The following is a 26121-nucleotide window of genomic DNA, read 5'->3' as shown; positions in this document are numbered from 1 at the left end:
AAGACTATCCAGCTGATTTACTAAAGACTATCCAGCTGTTTATCTAAAGACTATCCAGCTGTTTATCTAAAGACTATCCAGCTGTTTATCTAAAGACTATCCAGCTGATTTACTAAAGACTAACCGTCTGTTTATCTAAAGACTATGCAGCTGATTTACTAAAGACTATCCAGTTGCTATACTAAATACTATCCAGTTGCTTTACTAAAGACTATCCAGCTGTTTATCTAAAGACTATCCAGCTGTTTATCTAAAGACTATCCAGCTGATTTACTAAAGACTATCCGTCTGTTTATCTAAAGACTATGCAGCTGATTTACTAAAGACTATCCAGCTGATTTACTAAAGACTATCCAGTTGCTATACTAAATACTATCCAGCTGCTTTACTAAAGACTATCCAGCTGTTTATCTAAAGACTATCCAGCTGTTTATCTAAAGACTATGCAGCTGATTTACTAAAGACTATCCAAATGCTATACTAAATACTATACTAAATACTATCCAGCTGCTTTACTAAAGACTATCCAGCTGATTTACTAAAGACTATCCAGCTGATTTACTAAAGACTATCCAGCTGATTTACTAAAGACTATCCAGCTGCTTTACTAAAGACTATCCAGCTGATTTACTAAAGACTATCCAGCTGATTTACTAAAGACTATCTGCTTTACTAGCTATCCAGCTTTACTAAATACTATCCAGCTGCTTTACTAAAGACTATCCAGCTGATTTACTAAAGACTATCCAGCTGCTTTACTAAAGACTATCCAGCTGATTTACTAAAGACTATCCAGCTGCTTTACTAAAGACTATCCAGCTGCTTTACTAAAGACTATCCAGCTGCTTTACTAAAGACTATCCAGCTGTTTATCTAAAGACTATCCAGCTGTTTATCTAAAGACTATCCAGTTGCTATACTAAATACTATCCAGCTGCTTTACTAAAGACTATCCAGCTGTTTATCTAAAGACTATCCAGCTGATTTACTAAAGACTATCCAGTTGCTATACTAAATACTATCCAGCTGCTTTACTAAAGACTATCCAGCTGATTTACTAAAGACTATCCAGCTGCTTTACTAAAGACTATCCAGCTGATTTACTAAAGACTATCCAGCTGATTTACTAAAGACTATCCAGCTGCTTTACTAAATACTATCCAGCTGCTTTACTAAAGACTATCCAGCTGATTTACTAAAGACTATCCAGCTGATTTACTAAAGACTATCCAGCTGCTTTACTAAAGACTATCCAGCTGATTTACTAAAGACTATCCAGCTGCTTTACTAAAGACTATCCAGCTGCTTTACTAAAGACTATCCAGCTGATTTACTAAAGACTATCCAGCTGCTTTACTAAAGACTATCTAGCTGTTTATCTAAAGACTATCCAGCTGATTTAGGAACCGTATACATGTTGACAAGAATCGCTATAGGTATGTAGTATAGACTCTCTCTCACCCTCTTTTGGTCAGTTGTAAGTTGTAACCCACCACTTTGATTCAGAAATAACTTGTGATATGGACTTGTGATATGGTCAACTATTCAAGTGTGGTAAGAGCACAATAGTACAGTATAGTACAATACATTACAGTATATTACTGTATAGTACAGTATAAGTACAGTATATCTACAGTATAGGTACAGTATAGCTACAGTATAGTACAGTACATTACAGTATAGTAAAGCATATTACGGTGTAGTATAGGTACAGTATAGTACAGTATAAGTACAGTATAGCTACAGTATAGGTACCATACAGTATAGTACAGTACATTACAGTATATTACTGCATAGTACAGTATAAGTACAGTATAGCTACAGTATAGGTACAGTATAGCTACAGTATAGTACAGTACATTACAGTATAGTAAAGCATATTACGGTGTAGTATAGGTACAGTATATTACAGTATAGTACAGTATAGTACAGTATAGTACACTACATTACAGTATATTACTGTATAGTACAGTATAGCTACAGTATTGTACAGTACATTACAGTATAGTCCAGTATATTACAGTATAGTAAATTATAGTACAGTATATGCACAGTATAGTAAAGTATATTTGGCTAAGAGTGTGCAATTAGGGCATATGCCAACAGGGTAGCAGGGTGTTTTTCTGATGCTAGTTTAAGGGTGACTGCAAGGCTGTGATATGGGCTTGGCTGGTAATTCTGTGGTACTGGCTACGGTGGCAGTGTGTGTGAATGCCATCCCGCCAGACATATAGTGACAGAGAGACAGAGACTGCACCCTGGGGGCAGACAGTCAGTCAGCAAACCAGCCAGACCCACTGGACAGACTGTGACCACTCAGGCACAATGACACAACTCTGGCAAATCTATGCTGTGACCTGGATTTCCCTCGCTGTGCCATGCTCTGTGTGTGTTGTCTGTGTTTGTGTGCGTGCGTGTGTTCTGCTACACAACATCAGTGTGTGTGTGTGCGTGCGTGTGTGTTCCACTACATCTACTAAGTAAAGCCTTGGGGCTGTGAAATTGCTCCTTCATCAGTAAATGGCATCAATATGCATCCCTACAGCCTGCGCTAGCCCAGCTTTGTTACGAGAGTTTAGGCTCTTTTAGAAAGGAAAACTGAGCTGTCATCTAAAGGCCCAGACAGCCTCCCCCTACCCTGCTTTACACTCTGCAGACATCTGTGTTGTTGAGAATACCTTTGACTGTGGTAATGATGGCTTGCACTGCAGAGGAGAAGCTTTTAGCCTGGCTGGGCTGCGTAGAACGGGTTTGATTCCACTGGACTGCTGTATTGTATAGTGCCTGTGGGGTTGGTTATTGAGCCAACTGTTAAATGGATGTTATGTTTACTGTCTTTGTACTTAGGGTTAGTTGTTTTCCTGACCAACTGTCCTGGAAAGCCCTGGGCCCTGATCACAGTGGATAGTTAAATAATACATGATCAAATGTTCCGTTAAAGCAATAGTTCACCCCAAAATCAAACTGAGCATAAAAGTGAGTGTCGGTTGTGTGAGTGAGAGTCCATGAAAATGGCTGGCATACTTAGGATTTTATAGAGAACTATCCCTTTAACAACTATCCCTTTGTATCCTTGACAACCCTTGAAAAGTGATGACAGGGAAAAGCTGTTGTATTGCCCTATTATATGGCATATGGTTTCTACCTCTCTCTCTTTGATTGGTTGGTAATTCATGGTAATTTATGGTAATTGGTAATTGATCTTCCTGGCTGTCGTTTCCACTGATTGGTTGGTTTCTAATAATCTCTTCCTGGTTGTCGTTAACAGAACCAACAGCCAGCTGGTGGCCTTCCTGTCCAAGTACAGAGACATGAACTTCATCAAGTCCCACGGCAGAGACAACGCCAGGTGAGATCTAACAAGCACACGCATTGATAAATACATACCCACATACAGGTGCACACATACACACACACTAGCATGATACAGACACATTAAAACATGTTCACTAATTCTTATTCTCATTCTCACACACCAGTGGTGGTCGGTGCCGTTTAAGATGAGGGAGAACAAACATTTTTATGAGCATGGCCTTATTTCTATTACAGCACATTGGATGGCTGTCATTTATATTCCATTCACCCAGTTCAATTTAACAGGTTTATGTTACTAAAAGGTTACTATTTTTCTTTATTTTTACTATTTTCTATATTGTAGAATAATAGTGAAGACATCAAAACTATGAAATAACACATATGGAATCATGTAGTAACCATAACAGTGTTAAACAAATCAAAATATATTTTATATTTGAGATTCTTCAAGTAGCCACCCTTTGATTTGAAGACAGCTTTGCACACTCTTGGAGAGTGAGGGACAGGTCGAGAGAGAAATTTGAATAATCAAGGCGACAGACAGTGACACATTCAATACCGTCTTGCACATTCTTGCCTGCATCTAGCTGATCTAGTGTGTAATCATTAGTCCAACGGTTGCAAACAAGATTTTCTATTGGAGAAATTCAGGTAACATTTTTCAACAGATCACTTCCTTCTCATATCTACATGCTCTCTTCCTCTCACCTGTTCCCTTCGCTTGTGGATTTCAGTGCAACACACATCAGCTGGTAGAGACCAGGCGGAAAAACCTTTCCAAGCCAAACCTTCATATCATAACCGTTACACACAGCCTACATCGTTGTCAGCATTTAGCTAACGTCATAACGTAGTCAACATAGCTACTAGAACTAACGCGTTAGTAAACCCGCTACAATCATGCAGTACAGTATACAGTCAGCAAACAGTTTAGCAGTCATACTGGCGGCCCCGGTGGCAATAAATGAATCAAACCAAAAGCTTACCTTGACTGTCAGAGTGTGCGCAACTGGTCGAAGGAAGTCAAGTGCAGGAGAGCAGAGATGAGTGAACAGGCACACTTTATTCAGGCAGAGGAAAACATCCCGACGCAACTGCGTCACAACACTCCGGCCCAAGGGAAAAAAGCGAATGTGCACAAATGACACAAAATGGTACAAAATACAAAACCACGGGTTACAACCATACCCGGCGCAAAACCAGCCTGAAGTGTCACACACGAAACGAAACGAACAATACCACACACAGACATGGGGGGAACAGAGGATAATATACTCGTAGAGTAATGAGGGGATGTAAACCAGGTGTGCGGAAAAACAAGACAAAACAAATGGAAATTAAAGGTGAAGCGGCGATGGCTAGAAGACCGGTGACGTCGACCGTCGAACGCCGCCCGAACAAGGAGAGGGACCGACTTCGGCGGGAGTCGTGACATTGACTTTGTAAAGTTCCAGTGCTGGATAGCCATAGCCAGCTGGCTAATATGACATCCCTCTCTGGAAAGTGCTTCTCCTTCATTTTTGAAGAAATCAATTTGTTCAAAACTGTTCAAATATTGTCTTTCTCTCTTTGACTCAACTACTCACCACATTTTATGCACTACAGTGCTAGCTAGCTGTAGTCTATGCATTCAGTACTAGATTCATTCTCTGATCCTTTAAATGAGTGGACAACATATCAGTTCATGCTGCAAGAGCTCTGATAAGTTGGAGGACGTCCTCCGGAAGTTGTCATAAGTAATGTGTCTATAAAATGGGGTGAGAACCATGAGCCTCCTAGGTTTTGTATTGAAGTCAATGTACCCAGAGGAGGACGGAAACTAGCTGTCCTCTGGCTACACCATGGTGCTACCCTACAGAGTGCTGTTGAGGCTACTGTAAACCTTCATTGCAAAACAGTGTGTTTTAATAAATTATTTGGTGACGTGAATATATTTAGTATAGTTTATCTTTTTAAAGGATCACTTTTAATATTTCACTATTAAAAAATAAAAAATGAAATTCACTGAGGAGGATGTCCCCCCTTTCCTCTTCTGAGGAGCCTCCACTGTCACACGCACACATACACACACACATACACCCTCCTTGCCCCAGCTCGGTGACTGAGTCATAATCCAATTAGGCTCCATCTGTAGCTTTATTAATTAACCTTCCCTTGTTGCCGTTGCGAGGTGCTGCCTGCCAGCCCTGCCCCCGGCCCCGCTCCATGCCCTATCACGCTACTAAATAACATGCCAATCACTGGTACACACACACACTGACACCAATCACAATCTGGCGGCCTGTCGTGCTCTGCCATGGTGTGTGTGTGTGCGTGTGTCTGTGTGTGTGTGTGTGCGTGTGTCTGTGTGTGTGTGTGTGTGTGTGCCAGGAGTTAGACAGGCTTGACTGAATAAAACCACTACTGACATGAGATAGGATGGATAGTGGATTAATTAAGGTTGTTCCTATATACAGTGGCAAGAAAAAGTATGTGAACTCTTTATAATTATCTGGATTTCTGCATAAATTGATCTTAAAATTTGATCTGATCTTCATCTAGGTCACAACAATAGACAAACACAGTCTGCTTAAACTAATAACCCACAAACAATTATATGTGTTCATGTCTTTATTGAACACACCGTGTAAACATTCACAGTGCAGGGTGGAAAAAGTATGTGAACCCTTGGATTTAGTAACTAGTTGACCCTCCTTTGGCAGCAATAATCTCAAACAAACTTTTTCTGTAGTTGCGGATCAGACCTGCACAACGGTCAGGGGGAATTTTGGACAGCGATATTCTTGGGATGTCTGGTGTGAACCGCTCTCTTGATGTCATGCCACAGCATCTCAATGGGGTTGAGGTCAGGACTCTGACTGGACCACTCCAGAAGGCTTATGTTCTTCTGTTGAAGCCATTCTGTTGTTGATTTACTTCTGTGTTTTGAGTCGATGTCTTGTTGCATCACCCAACTTCTGTTGAGCTTCAATTTGGCGGGCAGACAGCCTAACATTCTCCTTCAAAATGTCTTGATAAACTTGGGAATTCATTTTTCCGTCGATGATAGCAAGCTGTCCAGGCCCTGAGGCAGCAAAGCAGCCCCAAACCATGATGCTCCCTCCACTATACTTTACAGTTGGGATGAGGTTTTGATGTTGGTGTGCTGTGCATTTTTACCTCCACACATAGTGTTGTGTGTTCCTTCCAAACAACTCAACTGTAGTTTCATCTGCCCACAGAATATTTAGCCTGTGGAACATCCAGGTGCACATTTGCAAACTTCAGACGTGCCGCAATGTTTTCTTTGGACAGCAGTGGCTTCTTCCCTGGTGTCCTCCCATGAACACATTCTTGTTTAGTGTTTTACGTATCGTAGACTCGTCCACAGAGATGTTAGCATGTTCCAGAGATTTCCGTAAGTCTTTAGCTGACACTCTAGGATTCTTCTTAACCTCTTTGAGCATTCTGCTCTGTGCTCTTGTAGTCATCTTTGCAGCATGGACACTCCTAGGGAGAGTAGCAACAGTGCAGAACTTTCTCCATTTATAGACAATTTGTCTTACCGTGGACTGATGAACATCAAGGCTTTTAGAGATACTTTCCAGCTTTATGCAAGTCAACAACTATTAATATTGGGTCTTCTGAGATGTCTTTAGTTCGAGGCATGGTTCACATCAGGCAATGCTTCTTGTGAATAGCAAACTCAAATTTTGTGAGTGTTTTTTATAGGGAAAGGCAGCTCTAACCAACATCTCTAATCTCGTCTCATTGATTGGACTCCAGGTTAGCGGACTCCTGACTCCAATTAGGTTTCGGAGAAGTCATTAGCCTAGGGGTTCACATACTTTTTCCAACCTACACTGTGTATGTTTAAATGATGTATTCAATATAGACAAGAAAAATACAATAATTGGTGTGTTATTAGTTTAAGCACACTATGTGTGTCTATTGTTGTGGCTTAGATGAAGATCAGATCAAATTTGATGACAAATTGATGCAGAAATCCAGATAATTCCATACTTTTTCTTCCCACACGTTTCCTTCCCACTGTAGCTGTTTCTATAGGAATCAGATGGTGGTGTATACAGGTTCTACAAGTGTGTTTCTGTGGTGGATAGCAGCTGGCTTTAAGACCTTCAAGGACTTAGGGAAACAGTCTGTTTGACCTGAACTTGACACCTACTGCAACACTTGGTGCTTCACATGAGTCACACGTGGTTAGTGTGTGAGGGACACATGTATAGGATGTTATTCTCTCCCTATGCTCTCTCAAAGCTACTAGCAGGGTATACTGAGTGTATACCGTGAAGGGAAATTGGTGAACATCGAACATACAATCATTTTTTCCAAGCAGAACATGTAGTAACCACGAGGCTATATGGGACTTTGTTTGTAAATGTTGATACACATGTCACCACAGAGATGTTATGTTCAGTCTGTATGCATTTCTGTAAACAGCAGCAGTGAGAGATTCCAAACTATTTTTTTTGCCCTTGCTTTCTCCAAGTCTCTGGAAAAATAGGTTCCTCAAGAGACCATCTGGTTAAATAAAGGACAAATTAAGCAAAAATAAGTGTATATAGTTGAGTGTCACATAAGTTTATATAAGTCAAATCAAGTTAGTGGTTTTGTGTAAAAGAAACCAACTCAACCATGTTTGTGTGGTTGTGTGTTTGTGGTCGCTCTAGGTTTAACCATGTTTGTGTGGTTGTGTGTTTGTGGTCGCTATAGGTTTAACCATGTTTGTGTGGTTGTGTGTTTGTGGTCGCTCTAGGTTTAACCATGTTTGTGTGGTTGTGTGTTTGTGGTCGCTATAGGTTTAACCATGTTTGTGTGGTTGTGTGTTTGTGGTCGCTATAGGTTTAACCATGTTTGTGTGGTTGTGTGTTTGTGGTCGCTATAGGTTTAACCATGTTTGTGTGGTTGTGTGTTTGTGGTCGCTATAGGTTTAACCATGTTTGTGTGGTTGTGTGTTTGTGGTCGCTATAGGTTTAACCATGTTTGTGTGGTTGTGTGTTTGTGGTCGCTATAGGTTTAACCATGTTTGTGTGGTTGTGTGTTTGTGGTCGCTATAGGTTTAACCATGTTTGTGTGGTTGTGTGTTTGTGGTCGCTATAGGTTTAACCATGTTTGTGTGGTTGTGTGTTTGTGGTCGCTATAGGTTTAACCATGTTTGTGTGGTTGTGTGTTTGTGGTCGCTCTAGGTTTAACCATGGTCGTGTGTTTTTGGTCAACCAGGTTTATCCGCAAACAAGGTCTGGACCGACTTTTCTTTGAGTGCGACACCCACATGTGGCGACTTGGCGACCGCAAAATCCCAGAAGGCATTTCTGTGGACGGCGGTTCTGATTGGTTCCTGCTCAATCGTCCGTTCGTGGAGTACGTTATAAACTCCCAAGACGACCTGGTCACCAACATGAAGCGCTTCTATACCTACACACTGCTGCCCGCCGAGGTAAGACCACAGTATGCACACAAAAACACACACACGCACATACAACTATATACTTCTGCTTGCTGAGGTAAACACACACACCTACACACACACCTAGACACAGAAGTCCTAAGGACACTCGCTACGTAAGGGCTTGGAGCAGATGGTTTGAGGAACAGGAAATGTTTGTGGTTAAGTGTTCCAGGTGTCCACGTCATCCTTCATTCTCTCCTCCACCTACACTACACTTCACCCACTCTCTCTTTCCTTTTCTTCTCTCTCCTCAGTCGTTCTTCCATACGGTGCTGGAGAACAGTGCTCACTGTGAGAGCATGGTGGACAACAACCTGCGCATCACAAACTGGAACAGGAAGCTGGGCTGTAAGTGTCAGTACAAACACATAGTGGACTGGTGCGGCTGCTCCCCCAATGACTTTAAACCTGCCGACTTCCACCGCTTCCAGGTGAGACATGGTATCATACACACACACACACACACACACACACACACACACACTTTTCTCTCTCTCTCTCAAACACACACACTTGAATACATCCAAAGTCATAGTGCTGACCGAACTAGTCTCTATGCCAGCTTGCTGCCCTCTGCCTAGTCTACTGTCTGGCCCTGTTGGCTGCCAACCCTAATGCCAACCCTGACTCTGGCTCTCCCTTGGAATTCTGGCAAGACTGGAGCACACTGACAGTATTATTACAGTATAAAATGCCTAGGAACAGTGGGTGTGTGTGTGTGTGTGTGTGTGTGTGTGTGTGTGTGTGTGTGTGTGTGTGTGTGTGTGTGTGTGTGTGTGTGTGATTCATTACAGTATACAGAACACACTGGGCACAGTGCTGACCTCCTACCTCCTACCAGTCAGTCCACTGTATTAATAGGACTTAATTAATAACCCATCGAGTGTGGGTTTTCCACACTCAGTAGGCTCTAGCATAGACTGACAGAGAGGCTATATTTAGGCTAGAAGCTGCTCATTATTCAGAATTTACTGAGGAGGACTGTGTAGTGTCTAGTACTGGACACGTAGCTAGTTCTATCTGTGGTGTAGGAGTGGGTGTCTAGTGTCCCTACTAATGGTGATGTGTGGAGGAGTCCTCTTAATCAGTCTGTGGGGGTGTTGTGTTGCTTCGGTGGAGAAACGGACAGATCTGTGAGAAGGAGAAAGAAAAGAGGAGAGAAAGAAAGACAGGGCGGAGGAGATGAGGTGGAGAAGGTCTCCCGTGTTACAGCCAACAGAGAGAACCTTTCATAACTAGACCCTGGACCTCCACCGACATCTTTCCACCCTCTGATTTCTCTCACCTGATGAACTGTACCTGTGAAAGTTGGGTTAATAAATCGTGTGAGGGGGGCGTGAGAACCACCGCCAAGTTCCACAGTTGCTGCCCTGGTGTGAGAATGCCACCGGTTGCCAGATAAGCAACGGGTTGCCAGGTCTGGGCCCTATGGGCCGTCATTATCTCTCACACTAGGAATTTACAGCAAGGTGCGCAGTGCGGGAGGAGGTGAGGGTAAATAGTTTCCCCTCCCTGTCTGAGGTGTATGGAACTGAAAGGACTGGCTGTGTGTCTGCCAAGCAGCAGAGGCTGCTGAGAGAGTTCTCATGAGCTACTGTCAACCACAGCAAGAAGCAAGGGATGGAGATATAGAGGAAGAGAGGAGAAGGAGGGAAAGAGGGAGATTGAGGGAGCAGGGCAACATGTTCATGAGCTACTGTCAACCATTGCCCGCATCAGCATGAAGCAGGGGATGGGGAGAGAGGGATATAGATGAAGAGTGTGTGTGAGAGAGATGGAGAGAGACAAGAAAAAAGAGAGAGGGATGGAGAGAGAGGGGTGGAGAGAGAGGGATGGAGAGAGATGAAGAGAGAGGGGTGGAGAGAGAGGGGTGGAGAGAGAGGGATGGAGAGAGAGATGGAGGGACACGGGGGGGCAGAGATGTAGACGTAGAGAGAGATAAAGGAAGACAGAGAGACAGAGACAAACAGAGAGAGAGAATACTATTAATCATATCCTCCACCCTTCATCCATCCACATCATCCTAACACCCCATTCACACCGTGTTTTCCACAAGCACATGGAGTTGCCAGCCAAATAGACAAAGTACCCAGACACGCTCCCCAGGGCTGGGGGGGAGCGTGTTAAGATTATATTTTTTTTGCCGAACAAGCTCTATTTTTGGTGGACTCTGGTACATTCTAATGCTAGATTGAATTTTCAACCAGCAACCGTCAGGAAATAACACTGATATAATTAACATAGAATCATTTTGCCTTCACTGAGCCTTTAAAGAATCCTTCCACAGGCTACCAGCTTCCTTTTAAGAGGCACTTTTAAGAGGCATTTTCTCAGCTGTCTGTAGTACAGGTATTATTGAAGAATGAAGCAGGTGTTAAACATGGGCTTTGCTACACACGAAGCAGCAGTTGACTCCATTGTCAACACTTTGATTCAATCAATAAAACTACTGTACATCTAATCATTGTGAAAATACCATATCAAAATACAATTTAAAAATACCATATAAAAAATACTATTTAAAAATAGCATATGTATCAATATCTTTTAAAACGATTCAATCCGTTTTCTTTTATCATATTTCGGACCAGTGTGAGACTCTCTCTCTACTAACCTACCTGTTGTTCCTGTATGTACCGCGAGACCATTCTATCCAGGCGCCACCAACCTGTAGTGTAAAGACATTTGACTGCAACCACAGAACACACAACACACACCCAAGTACCCGAGAGGCGGGGCAGACAGCAGACTGTCAAACCAGCAGGGTTTCCCTGTCATCGCTCACTTCGTGACTGACAGGCGCCTGTCCTATCAGTAGATGGCTAGAGGATGCATATCGTTCATTCTAGCGGGAGAGGGATCGGCAGACTTTTTGAAAAGTCATTTAAGTGGAAAAAGTACCTGGCTGAAAATGACTGTAATTGGCTGTATAGCCGACAGCCGGCGCTTGTTGAAAACACTGCACACACCATCTTCTAGAGGAAACTAATTTACATACGCCAATTAGCCATTGTTGACATCAGCACTTATGAGCCTTCATTCATTTTTCTCCCACCTCCTTCCAGTTGTCATTTATAGTCCCGTCTCCAGTCCCTTTCCATTTCAGTAAGTGCCTCCCACAGCCATTCAAAGCCATTTCAGTAAGTGCCTCCCACAGCCATTCAAAGCCATTTCAGTGGGCCATAAGCAAAGTAGCGAAATGCCTCTTAAAGTGTGGACGTGACACTCCTTGTTTTTCTAGCGAGAAAAGTGATGCATCCGATCACCCACACAAACTTACAGCCACACGCTCTGACACTCCCACACACACACACACATTCTCTCTCTCACAAACAACGAGGAACAACAATGTGATGCATCTAAAATGTTAATCCCAAAACCCTCCTTAACAACAAGGCCCTAGTAGCACAGATAGAGAGAGTTGTTTTGGAGAGAACTGAGACTGACTTCTGGGTGTTTTATGTCTGTTGTCATGGAGATCAGCAAGCGGCGGATAGAGAGACAGAGACAGGGATTGGAGAGAGAGAGAGAGAGACAGGGATTGGAGAGAGAGACAGAGACAGGGATTGGAGAGAGAGAGAGAGAGACAGGGATTGGAGAGAGAGACAGGGATTGGATAGAGAGAGAGAGACAGAGACAGGGATTGGAGAGAGAGAGAGAGAGAGAGAGATGGGGGAGAGAGATAAAGGTAAGGTTCCCTGGTGTTTCAGGAAGTACAAAGGAAACAGGAAGTCTTCTTCTGTGGTTTTGTCTTGTGTTTGAAAGAAGCAGCCAGCTCTGGTAGCTGACAGGGGGAAAAGACGCAACCCTGAACTTAATAAATGTGCAGGCGAGAGAGAGAGAGAGAGAGAGAGAGAGAGAGAGAGAGAGAGAGAGAGAGAGAACGTGGGTACTGAGACAGTTTACCAGATATGACGTGGCAGTGTATCTGCTCGTTGTCTTCTGTATGTGGGAGAGAATATTAAATCAAAGATGCCCCTCGCACATACACATGTACACACTCTTTCTCTCTCATTCTCTCTCTCTCATTCTCTCTCTTTCTCTCCTCTCTCTCTCTCTCTCTCTCTCTCTCTCTCTCTCTCTCTCTTATTCTCTCTCTTTCTCTCTCTCTCTTTCTCTCCTCTCTCTCTCTCCTCTCTCTCTCTCTCTCTCTCTCTCTCATTCTCTCTCCCCTCTCTCTCTCTCTCTCTCTCTCTCTCATTCTCTCTCTTTCTCTCCTCTCTCTCTCTCTCTCTCTCTCTCTCTCTCTCTCTCATTCTCTCTCCCCTCTCTCTCTCTCTCTCTCTCTCTCTCATTCTCTCTCTCATACTCTCTCTTTCTCTCCTCTCTCTCTCCTCTCTCTCTCTCTCTCTCTCTCTCTCTCATTCTCTCTCATTCTCTCTCTCCTCTCTCTCTCTCTCTCTCTCTCTCTCTTTCTCATTCTCTCTCATTCTCTCCTCTCTCTCTCTCTCTCTCTCTCTCTCTCTCTCTCTCTCTCTCTCTCTCTCTCTCTCTCACACAAACTCCCACTCACTTCCACTCCATCTCCCATTCTGCAGTTGTTCCCAGCAAGCCACCATTTCTATAATCTTCTCTATGTTTCTCTCTCCCCTTCTCTCCTACTCCCTCCATTTCCTCACAGCAAACGTCCCGTCCTACGTTCTTCGCCAGGAAGTTTGAAGCCAGTGTTAACCAGGAGATAGTGAACCAACTGGATGGCTACCTGTTTGGACCTATGCCCCAGGGGACCCCTGGCCTCCAGGCCTACTGGGAGAGTGCGTTTGACGAGGCGGATGGGGTCGCAACCCTGAGCGACACACAGCTCACACTCTACCATGCGTTTGCTCGTATGGGCCTGGCCAGGGCGGCAGCATCGCTGCAAGGAGATCCTAAGGATGACAGCTGCAGGTTAGTAAGCAGTCCAGGTCACACACTGAACACATGTACACACAGTGGTGTAAAGTACTTAAGTAAAAATACTTAAGTAGTTCTTATGGGTATCTGTACTTTACTTTACTATTCATATTTTTGACTCCTTTTACTTCATTACATTCCTAAAGAAAATGTTCTCTTGATAAGTGTGTGAATTAGACCATTTTCCTGTCTTGCTAAGCATTCATCATGTAACTTGTACTTTTGGGTGTCAGGGAAAATGTTTGGAGTAGAAAGTACATTATTTTGCAGTAAAAAGTAGATCACCTCTGGTCACCCCTACTGCCTCTGATCTGGCGGACTCACTAAACACATACTTCGTTTGTAGGAGCGTGCCCCTGGCTATCCGTAAATAAATACAAATTTAAACTACAAATTGTGGCCAGCTGCTTTGCTTAGTATAAGGAATTTGAAATGATTTATACTTTTACTTTTGATACTGAAGTACATTTTAGCAATTCATTTACTTTTGATACTTAAGTATATTGAAAACCAAATACTTTTACAATTTTACTCAAGTAGTATTTTACTTTTAGTCGAGTTTTTTACTTTTACTTGAGTCATTTTGTATTAAGGTATCTTTACCTCTCCTCCAGTATGACGATTGGGTACTTTTTCCACCACTGTGTACAGGCATGCATATAACATGCTAACATGCACACGCACTGACACACACACACATACACACGTACACACAAATAGTATTATACACGCACAGAAAATGCATGCACAGAACATGAATTCACACACACACACACACACACACAGCAGTCATTCACAGCATCGTGACAGTGACACACATCAATGTTTTGGGTGAAATTCAACCCTCCGTCAGAAACCTTTTTGTATCCTTCCTCATCCAATAATAAACATATCTGGTGTCAGATGGCATCACGCGTCAACACTATCTGTACGGCATCACGCATCAACGCTATCCGTACGGCATCACGCGTCAACGCTATCCGTACGGCATCACGCGTCAACACTATCCGTACGGCATCACGCGTCAACACTATCCGTACGGCATCACGCGTCAACACTATCCGTACGGCATCACGCGTCAACACTATCCGTGCGGCATCACGCGTCAACACTATCCGTGGCATCACGCGTCAACACTATCCGTACGGCATCACGCGTCAACACTATCCGTACGGCATCACGCGTCAACACTATCCGTACGGCATCACGCGTCAACACTATCCGTACGGCATCACGCGTCAACACTATCCGTACGGCATCACGCGTCAACACTATCCGTACGGCATCACGCGTCAACACTATCCGTACGGCATCACGCAACACTATCCGTATCGGCATCACGGCATCACGCGTCAACACTATCCGTGCGTCAGCGCTATCCGTGCGGCATCACGCGTCAACACTATCCGCGTCAACACTATCCGTGCGGCATCACGCATCAACACTATCCGTGCGGCATCACGCGTCAACACGTATCCGTCAACACTATCCGCGTCAACGCTATCCGTACGGCATCACGCGTCAACACTATCCGTACGGCATCACGCATCAACACTATCCGTACGTCAACACTATCCGTACGGCATCACGCGTCAACACTAGCCGTACGGCATCACGCATCAACACTATCCGTACGGCATCACGCGTCAACACTATCCGTACGTCAACGCTATCCGTACGGCATATCCGTGCGGCATCAACGTCCACTATCCGTACGGCATCACGCATCAACACTATCCGTGCGGCATCACGCTATCCGTCGTCGGCTATCCGTACGGCATCACGCGTCAACACTATCCGTACGGCATCACGCGTCAACACTATCCGTACGTCAACACTATCCATACGGCATCACGCGTCAACACTATCCGTACGGCATCAACACTATCCGTACGTCAACAGTATCCATACGGCATCACGCGTCAACACTATCCGTACGGCATCACGCGTCAACACTATCCGTACGTCAACACTATCCATACGGCATCACGCATCAACACTATCCGTACGTCAACGCTATCCGTACGGCATCACGCGTCAACACTATCCGTACGGCATCACGCGTCAACACTATCCGTACGGCATCACGCGTCAACACTATCCGTACGGCATCACGCGTCAACACTATCCGTACGTCAACGCTATCCGTACGGCATCACGCATCAACACTATCCGTACGGCATCACGCGTCAACACTATCCGTACGTCAACACTATCCGTACGGCATCACGCGTCAACACTATCCGTACGGCATCACGCGTCAACACTATCCGTACGGCATCACGCGTCAACACTATCCGTACGGCATCACGCGTCAACACTATCCGTACGTCAACGCTATCCGTACGGCATCACGCGTCAACACTATCCGTACGGCATCACGCGTCAACACTATCCGTACGTCAACACTATCCGTACGTCAACACTATCCGTACGTCAACACTATCCGTACGTCAACGCTATCCGTACGGCATCACGCGTCAACACTATATGTACGTCAACACTATCCGTACGGCATCACGCGTCAACACTATCCGTACGGCATCACGCGTCAACACTATCCGTGCGGCATATCCACGCGTCAACACTATCCGTGCGTCAACGCTATCCATGCGGCATCACGCGTCAACACTATCCGTCGGCATCACGGTCAACACTATCCGTAACGGCATCCGTCGTCAACACTATCCATGCGGCATCACGCGTCAACACTATCCGTGCGGCATCAACACTATCCGTACGTCAACACACTATCCGTACGGCATCACGCGTCAACACTATCCGTACGTCAACGCTATCCGTACGGCATCACGCGTCAACACTATCCGTACGGCATCACGCGTCAACACTATCCGTACGGCATCACGCGTCAACACTATCCGTACGTCAACACTATCCGTACGGCATCACGCGTCAACACTATCCGTACGGCATCACGCGTCAACACTATCCGTACGTCAACACTATCCGTACGGCATCACGCGTCAACACTATCCGTACGGCATCACGCGTCAACACTATCCGTACGGCATCACGCGTCAACACTATCCGTACGTCAACACTATCCGTACGGCATCACGCATCAACACTATCCGTACGGCATCACGCGTCAACACTATCCGTACGTCAACACTATCCATACGGCATCACGCATCAACACTATCCGTACGTCAACGCTATCCGTACGGCATCACGCGTCAACACTATCCGTACGGCATCACGCGTCAACACTATCCGTCGTCATATCCGTGGGCATCACGCATCAACACTATCCGTGCGGCATCACGCGTCAACACTATCCGTATCCGGCATCACGCGTCAACACTATCCGTACGGCATCACGCGTCAACACTATCCGTACGTCAACACTATCCGTACGGCATCACGCGTCAACACTATCCGTACGGCATCACGCGTCAACACTATCCGTACGTCAACGCTATCCGTACGGCATCACGCGTCAACACTATCCGTACGGCATCACGCGTCAACACTATCCGTACGGCATCACGCGTCAACACTATCCGTACGGCATCACGCGTCAACACTATCCGTACGGCATCACGCGTCAACACTATCCGTACGGCATCACGCGTCAACACTATCCGCGGCATCACGCGTCAACACTATCCGTACGGCATCACGCGTCAACACTATCCGTGCGTCAACGCTATCCGTGCGGCATCACGCGTCAACACTATCCGTGCGGCATCACGCGTCAACACTATCCGTGCGGCATCACTATCAACACTATCCGTGTCAACACTATCCGCATCACGCGTCAACACTATCCGTGCGGCATCACGCGTCAACACTATCCGTGCGGCATCGCGCGTCAACACTATCCGTGCGGCATCACTATCGTCAACACTATCCGTGCGTCAACACTATCCGTGCGGCATCACGCGTCAGCACTATCCGTGCGTCAGCACTATCCGTGCGGCATCACGCGTCAACACTATCCGTGCGGCATCACGCGTCAACACTATCCGTGCGGCATCACGCGTCAACACTATCCGTGCGTCAACACTATCCGTGCGGCATCACGCGTCAACACTATCCGTGGCATCAAACACTATCCGTGCGGCATCACGCGTCAACACTATCCGTGCGGCATCACGCGTCAACACTATCCGTGCGGCATCACGCGTCAACACTATCCGTGCGGCATCACGCGTCAGCACTATCCGTGCGGCATCACGCTATCCGTGCGGCATCACGCGTCAACACTATCCGTGCGTCAACACTATCCACGCGTCAACACTATCCGTGCGTCAACACTATCCGTGCGGCATCACGCTATCAACACTATCCGTGCGGCATCACGCGTCAACACTATCCGTGCGGCATCACGCGTCAACACTATCCGTGCGGCATCACGCGTCAACACTATCCGTGCGGCATCGCGCGTCAACACTATCCGTGCGGCATCACGCGTCAACACTATCCGTGCGGCATCACGCGTCAACACTATCCGTGCGTCATCAGCGTCACTATCCGTGCGGCATCACGCGTCAACACTATCCGTACGGCATCACGCATCAACACTATCCGTACGTCAACACTATCCATACGGCATCACGCGTCAACACTATCCGTACGTCAACACTATCCGTACGGCATCACGCGTCAACACTATCCGTACGGCATCACGCGTCAACACTATCCGTACGGCATCACGCGTCAACACTATCCGTACGGCATCACGCGTCAACACTATCCGTACGGCATCACGCGTCAACACTATCCGTGCGGCATCACGCGTCAACACTATCCGTGCGGCACTATCAACACACTATCCGTGCGGCATCACGCGTCAACACTATCCGTGCGTCAACACTATCCGTGCGGCATCACGCGTCAACACTATCCGTGCGGCATCACGCGTCAACACTATCCGTACGGCATCACGCGTCAACACTATCCGTACGGCATCACGCGTCAACACTATCCGTACGGCATCACGCGTCAACACTATCCGTACGGCATCACGCGTCAACACTATCCGTACGGCATCACGCGTCAACACTATCCGTACGGCATCACGCATCAACACTATCCGTACGGCATCACGCGTCAACACTATCCGTACGTCAACGCTATCCGTACGGCATCACGCGTCAACACTATCCGTACGTCAACACTATCCGTACGTCAACACTATCCGTACGTCAACACTATCCGTACGTCAACGCTATCCGTACGGCATCACGCGTCAACACTATCCGTACGGCATCACGCGTCAACACTATCCGTACGGCACTACTGCCCGTACGGCATCACGCGTCAACACTATCCGTACGGCATCACGCGTCAACACTATCCGTACGGCATCACGCGTCAACACTATCCGTACGTCAACACTATCCGTACGGCATCACGCGTCAACACTATCCGTACGGCATCACGCGTCAACACTATCCGTACGTCAACACTATCCATACGGCATCACGCGTCAACACTATCCGTACGGCATCAGCGTCAACACTATCCGTGCGTCAGCACTATCCATACGGCATCACGCGTCAACACTATCCGTACGGCATCACTATCAACACTATCCGGCATCACGTCAACACTATCCATACGGCATCACGCGTCAACACTATCCGTGCGGCATCACGCGTCATCACTATCCGCGGCATCACGCGTCAACACTATCCGTGCGGCATCACGCGTCAACACTATCCGTGCGGCATCACGCGTCAACACTATCCGTACGGCATCCATGCGGCATCGCGTCAACACTATCCGTCGTCAACACTATCCATACGGCATCAACACTATCCGTGCGGCATCACGCGTCAACACTATCCGTGCGTCAAACACTATCCGTACGGCATCACGCGTCAACACTATCACGTGCGTCAACACTATCCGTGCGGCATCACGCGTCAACACTATCCGTGCGGCATCACTATCCATACGGCATCCACGTCAACACTATCCGTGCGTCAAGCACTATCCATGCGGCATCACGCGTCAACACTATCCGTGCGGCATCACGCGTCAACACTATCCGTGCGGCACTATCCATACGGCATCACGCGTCAACGCTATCCGTGCGTCAACACTATCCGTCGGCATCACGCGTCAACACTATCCGTGCGGCATCACTATCCGTATCGTCAACACTATCCGTACGGCATCACGCGTCAACACTATCCGTGCGGCGTCAACACTATCCATGCGGCATCACGCGTCAGCGCTATCCGTCGTCAACACTATCCATGCGGCATCACGCGTCAACACTATCCGTGCGGCATCACGCGTCAACACTATCCGTGCGTCAACACTATCCGTGCGGCATCACGCGTCAACACTATCCGTGCGTCACGCATCAACACTATCCGTGCGGCATCACGCGTCAACACTATCCGTGCGTCATCGCTATCCATCAACGCTATCCGTGCGTCATCACTATCAACACTATCCGTACGTCAACGCTATCCATGCGGCATCACGCATCAACACTATCCGTGCGGCATCACGCGTCAACACTATCCGTGCGTCAACACTATCCATGCGGCATCACGCGTCAACACTATCCGTGCGGCATCACGCGTCAACACTATCCGTGCGGCATATCCGTGCGTCAACACTATCCGTGCGGCATCACGCGTCAACACTATCCGTACGGCATCACGCGTCAACATCCGTCCGTACGTCAACACTATCCGTACGGCATCACGCGTCAACACTATCCGTACGGCATCACGCGTCAACACTATCCGTACGGCATCACGCATCAACACTATCCGTACGTCAACGCTATCCGTACGGCATCACGCGTCAACACTATCCGTACGTCAACACTATCCGTACGGCATCACGCATCAACACTATCCGTACGTCAACGCTATCCGTACGGCATCACGCATCAACACTATCCGTACGTCATCACGCATCAACACTATCCGTACGTCAACACTATCCGTACGTCAACACTATCCATACGGCATCACGCATCAACACTATCCGTGTCAACGCTATCCGCGTCAACACTATCCGTCGTCAACTATCCGTACGGCATCACGCGTCAACACTATCCGTACGGCATCACGCGTCAACACTATCCATACGGCATCACGCGTCAACACTATCCGTACGTCAACACTATCCATACGGCATCACGCATCAACACTATCCGTACGGCATCACGCGTCAACACTATCCGTACGTCAACACTATCCATACGGCATCACGCGTCAACACTATCCGTACGTCAACACTATCCGTACGGCATCACGCATCAACACTATCCGTACGTCAACACTATCCATACGGCATCACGCGTCAACACTATCCGTACGTCAACACTATCCATACGGCATCACGCGTCAACACTATCCGTACGGCATCACGCGTCAACACTATCCGTACGTCAACACTATCCATACGGCATCACGCGTCAACGCTATCCGTACGTCAACACTATCCGTACGGCATCACGCGTCAACACTATCCGTACGTCAACACTATCCGTACGTCAACACTATCCGTACGTCAACACTATCCGTACGTCAACACTATCCGTACGGCATCACGCGTCAACACTATCCGTACGTCAACACTATCCATACGGCATCACGCGTCAACGCTATCCGTACGTCAACACTATCCATACGGCATCACGCGTCAACACTTTCCGTACGGCATCACGCGTCAACACTATCCGTACGGCATCACGCATCAACGCTATCCGTACGTCAACACTATCCGTACGGCATCACGCGTCAACGCTATCCGTACGGCATCACGCATCAACGCTATCCGTACGTCAACACTATCCGTACGGCATCACGCATCAACGCTATCCGTACGGCATCACGCATCAACGCTATCCGTACGGCATCACGCATCAACGCTATCCGTACGTCAACACTATCCATACGGCATCACGCGTCAACACTATCCGTACGGCATCACGCATCAACGCTATCCGTACGGCATCACGCATCAACGCTATCCGTACGTCAACACTATCCATACGGCATCACGCGTCAACGCTATCCGTACGGCATCACGCGTCAACACTATCCGTACGGCATCACGCATCAACGCTATCCGTACGTCAACACTATCCATACGGCATCACGCGTCAACACTATCCGTACGTCAACACTATCCGTACGGCATCACGCATCAACGCTATCCGTACGGCATCACGCATCAACGCTATCCGTACGTCAACACTATCCGTACGGCATCACGCGTCAACACTATCCGTACGGCATCACGCGTCAACGCTATCCGTACGTCAACACTATCCGTACGGCATCACGCGTCAACACTATCCGTACGGCATCACGCGTCAACGCTATCCGTACGTCAACACTATCCATACGGCATCACGCGTCAACACTATCCGTACGTCAACACTATCCGTACGGCATCACGCGTCAACACTATCCGTACGTCAACACTATCCGTACGGCATCACGCGTCAACACTATCCGTACGTCAACACTATCCATACGGCATCACGCGTCAACACTATCCGTACGGCATCACGCGTCAACACTATCCGTACGTCAACACTATCCGTACGGCATCACGCATCAACACTATCCGTACGTCAACACTATCCGTACGGCATCACGCGTCAACGCTATCCGTACGGCATCACGCATCAACGCTATCCGTACGTCAACACTATCCGTACGGCATCACGCATCAACGCTATCCGTACGTCAACACTATCCGTACGGCATCACGCGTCAACGCTATCCGTACGGCATCACGCATCAACGCTATCCGTACGTCAACACTATCCATACGGCATCACGCGTCAACACTATCCGTACGGCATCACGCGTCAACGCTATCCGTACGTCAACACTATCCGTACGTCAACACTATCCGTACGGCATCACGCGTCAACGCTATCCGTACGGCATCACGCATCAACGCTATCCGTACGTCAACACTATCCATACGGCATCACGCGTCAACACTATCCGTACGGCATCACGCGTCAACGCTATCCGTACGTCAACACTATCCATACGGCATCACGCATCAACGCTATCCGTACGTCAACACTATCCGTACGGCATCACGCGTCAACGCTATCCGTACGTCAACACTATCCATACGGCATCACTAGCAACAATACCCTGCTTCTAATGAGCCGATGGGAACCGGTACGGTTCACACTGTTCACTCAGTAAGACGATACAGCAGATCAATTACACCATGTGAAGGTGTACTGTATATAGGTCATGGATGGTGCTGCTCCATGTTCCTTCGAGACCAGTAACATTTCTGTGTCCCTAGAATTACGATTGACGATACTGGTGTTATAAGATGTGGGATCCATAGCAGCTGTATATGCTGGGACTGTTTGTTTAGTAACGAGGCCTACTGTTGACACATTTGCCAATGTAGATTTACACCGGTGTTACGATACTTTTGCGATCCATAGCATCCAGCTTCCTGGATCAGGAGACGTGTCAGCTGGTTCTTTTATGTCACTTGTCTCCATACAGTTACTTCCACGGGTGAAATGGCCGTTGCTATGACACATTTGGGATCCCTGTCATCGATGGATGCTAAAACAGGAAGCCAGTTTGAAGCCAACGTGTCTTTTGTCTTAGTTAACTGTTACTGTATTGTAATACCACAGTTGCAACACATTTGGGACCAGCAGCACCTGCAGTAGCTAGAATATGAAACCTGCTTTTAGCTGAGTCTCAGGGCCAATGCACAGGTAACTGCCAAAATAAAGGAAACACCAACATAAAGTACTTTAGTAGTTGCCAGAACAGATCCAATGCACCTTGGCATAGATTCTACAAGTGTCTGGAAGTCTGTTGGAGGGATGCGACACCATTCTGGTGGAATTGTCCGTGTTCCAACCAACGTGAGATGTACTATACACCCATGTTTCTGCTGCTGGCAGCTTGTATTATCAGTCTGTTTTAGATCCAGTATAGTTCCACATAAGTAGGCTGGATAGCAGGCAGGCAGGTAGTTCTGCATTGTGGGTAGCTGCAGGGGTCTCTGGGTACAGGGTCAAGATGAGAGGAAGCATGTTTCCATCTAGCTGCACACACACACACACACTATGTCTATCGTTTAACTACAGCTGTTTCTACTCATGCCTCTGCCTGTAAATTGGGAAGGAAGGGAAACGAGGTTGTGTGTGTGTGTGTGTGTGTGTGTGTGTGTGTGTGTGTGTGTGTGTGTGTGTGAGAGCAAGAGGGCATCTGTGAGTATACGTGTCAGTCTGCAAATCTCTAATTGTGGGATCATGTGAGAAAAGCATTTGCTGCGAGGAAACAAGCAATTTTCAGTCTTTCACACTAACATATCCACACCCAGCTGTCACACACACACACACACACTCTCACACACACACACAGGGCAATGTTTGGGGCCATGAGAGGCTATGTTTGTAGAGCTTACAGTGTGTGTATGAGACAGCAGGGTGGGGCTGCCATGGGGGGATGGAGAGAAGGAGAGACGGAGGAGAGGAGAGGGGGATTTCTGTCTTTTCACAGCCTGCTGTGACTCCAGTGGGGAGGGGGTGGAGGGAAGGGCTGAATGGAGGCTCTATGTATCTGCACTCTCTCTCTCTCTCTCTCTCTCTCCTCTCTCTCTCTCTCCCTCTCCCCATCTCTCCCCCATTCACTCTATGCTCTCTCTTTTACCTACTCTCTTTCTCTCTCTCTCTCTCTCTCTCTCTCTCCCTGTCTCTCACTCTCCCTCCATCTCTCCCCATTCACTCTATGCTCTCTCTTTCACCTACTCTCTTTCTCGCTCTCTCTCTCTCTATCTCTCTCTCTCTCTCTCTCTCTCTCTCTCTCTCTCTCCCTGTCTCTCACTCTCCCCCATCTCTCCCCATTCACTCTATGCTCTCTCTTTCACCTACTCTCTTTCTCGCTCTCTCGCTCTCTTCTCTCTCTTTCTCTCTCTCTCTCTTCTCTCGCTCTCTCTCTCTCTTCTCTCTCTTTCTCTCTCACTCTCTTCTCTCGCTCTCTTTCTCCCTCTACCCCCTTTCTGTTTTTCTGCCTCTCTTCCTTTCTCTCTACCTCTACCTCTTTTTAAAAAATCTCTATCACTCTCTCTTTCTCTAGCTCTTTCTGCCTCTCTCTCTAGCTCTCTCTCTCTCTCTCTCTCTCTAGCGCACACACACACACAGACACACACACACAGTCAGACACAGACACACAAACACACAATTGTCAAAGACGTCAACGTCAGGCATTCCCAAGAGTCTATGTATAATTCAAATTGTGAGTACAGTCCCACCCTGTAGGTCTGTAATAAATAACTGAGTAACTGACTCAGTCTCAGAGAGTGAGGAAACCTTTGTTACTCTAACTGTGTCCCAAACGGCACCCTATTCCCTATATAGTGGGAACGAGGGAGGGAGGGAGGGAGGAGGAGAGAGGGATAGAGAGAAAAGGGTGTGGAGTGCTCACCGTGAGCGGGTGTAAATGTTTGCTGTTCTGCTTGTCAGGGTAGCTAGTGCTGTCGGGCTGGGACGGGCACACACACACAGCGCTGTCAGGCAGACTGACTCCTGGTTCTACTACTGGAATACTGATGAGAAGGCTGGTGGGCACATACACATACACACACACGGTGGACACTGGGCGTGGGGAGGATGAGAGAGAGAGAGATGGATTGAGAGAGAGAGAGAGAGAAACACAAACACAACCTGTTTATTTTCCCAGTAGTCTCTGCTCTGCTCTCAGTGCCAGCCTTCTGCCACATGTACAGAATCAGAAAAAAACACTCACTCCACACACACACACACACACACACACACACACACACACACACAGCCCCCAGAACAATATAACTATCAGGACTAGCCTGGACTGGCAAGCTGATTGTAAGATCAAGCTGACTTCTTAATGGTGTCCCAGACCAGTTCAACTTTGTTAGTGTGTGTGTGTTTTGACCTCAGCAGTTTTCAACCTGTGGTCCGAGGACTACCTGCTCCACACATGATTTACTATTTGTAATGTGTATTTTATTTTATTGTAGTTATTGGATGTATAGTATTATAAGCAATTGTACATTACAATATGTGTTAAATCTGTTACATTCACTGATAAAATTGACTAAATTTGAACGCTAAGATATTTTATGTAAAGAAATTCTGCGACTCAGCGAATGGTGGCCCTCAAGATCTTTTGACGCTGATTTGATCATCCCCGGGATGGCAAAGGTTGGGAACCGCTGTATTAGACAATATGTGTGTTACGAATTGGTGTGTCATGGTTATCGGGCTGTGACTAACTTAATATATTACTGCCAATATACCCAATGACTTTATTGGTCTGGTCCGGGGCAGGCTACAACTGCAGTCTGGTCTCAGTCAGTCTGTCCATTCCTAGCCTTAATAATAGTCTCCACAGCAACAGATGTTTTATAGGTCATTGAGTTAATGCCTCTTCCCTTCACACAATCACAGAAAGCACAGCACATCCCCTTAACCTTTACTTTAG

The 26121-nt window shown here is 47.0% G+C and overlaps 1 protein-coding gene across 1 annotated transcript in view; it reads left to right on the top strand.

Moving 5' to 3' along the window:
- LOC115126670 (xylosyltransferase 1-like) overlaps window positions 1-26121 on the top strand; it is a 146032-nt gene that overhangs the window by 99657 nt on the left and 20254 nt on the right. Inside the window, exons 5-8 of the mRNA XM_065001469.1 lie at window positions 3269-3349; window positions 8536-8752; window positions 9019-9195; window positions 13386-13651. Coding sequence (XP_064857541.1) covers window positions 3269-3349; window positions 8536-8752; window positions 9019-9195; window positions 13386-13651 — 741 coding nt within the window. The remainder of the gene's footprint in view (window positions 1-3268; window positions 3350-8535; window positions 8753-9018; window positions 9196-13385; window positions 13652-26121) is intronic.

This window comes from Oncorhynchus nerka, linkage group LG15, assembly GCF_034236695.1.
Source record: "Oncorhynchus nerka isolate Pitt River linkage group LG15, Oner_Uvic_2.0, whole genome shotgun sequence".
In the NCBI taxonomy this organism is placed as follows: domain Eukaryota; kingdom Metazoa; phylum Chordata; class Actinopteri; order Salmoniformes; family Salmonidae; genus Oncorhynchus; species Oncorhynchus nerka.
Note: the sequence above shows the minus strand (reverse complement) of the source record. Positions and strands in the feature narration are given on the sequence as shown.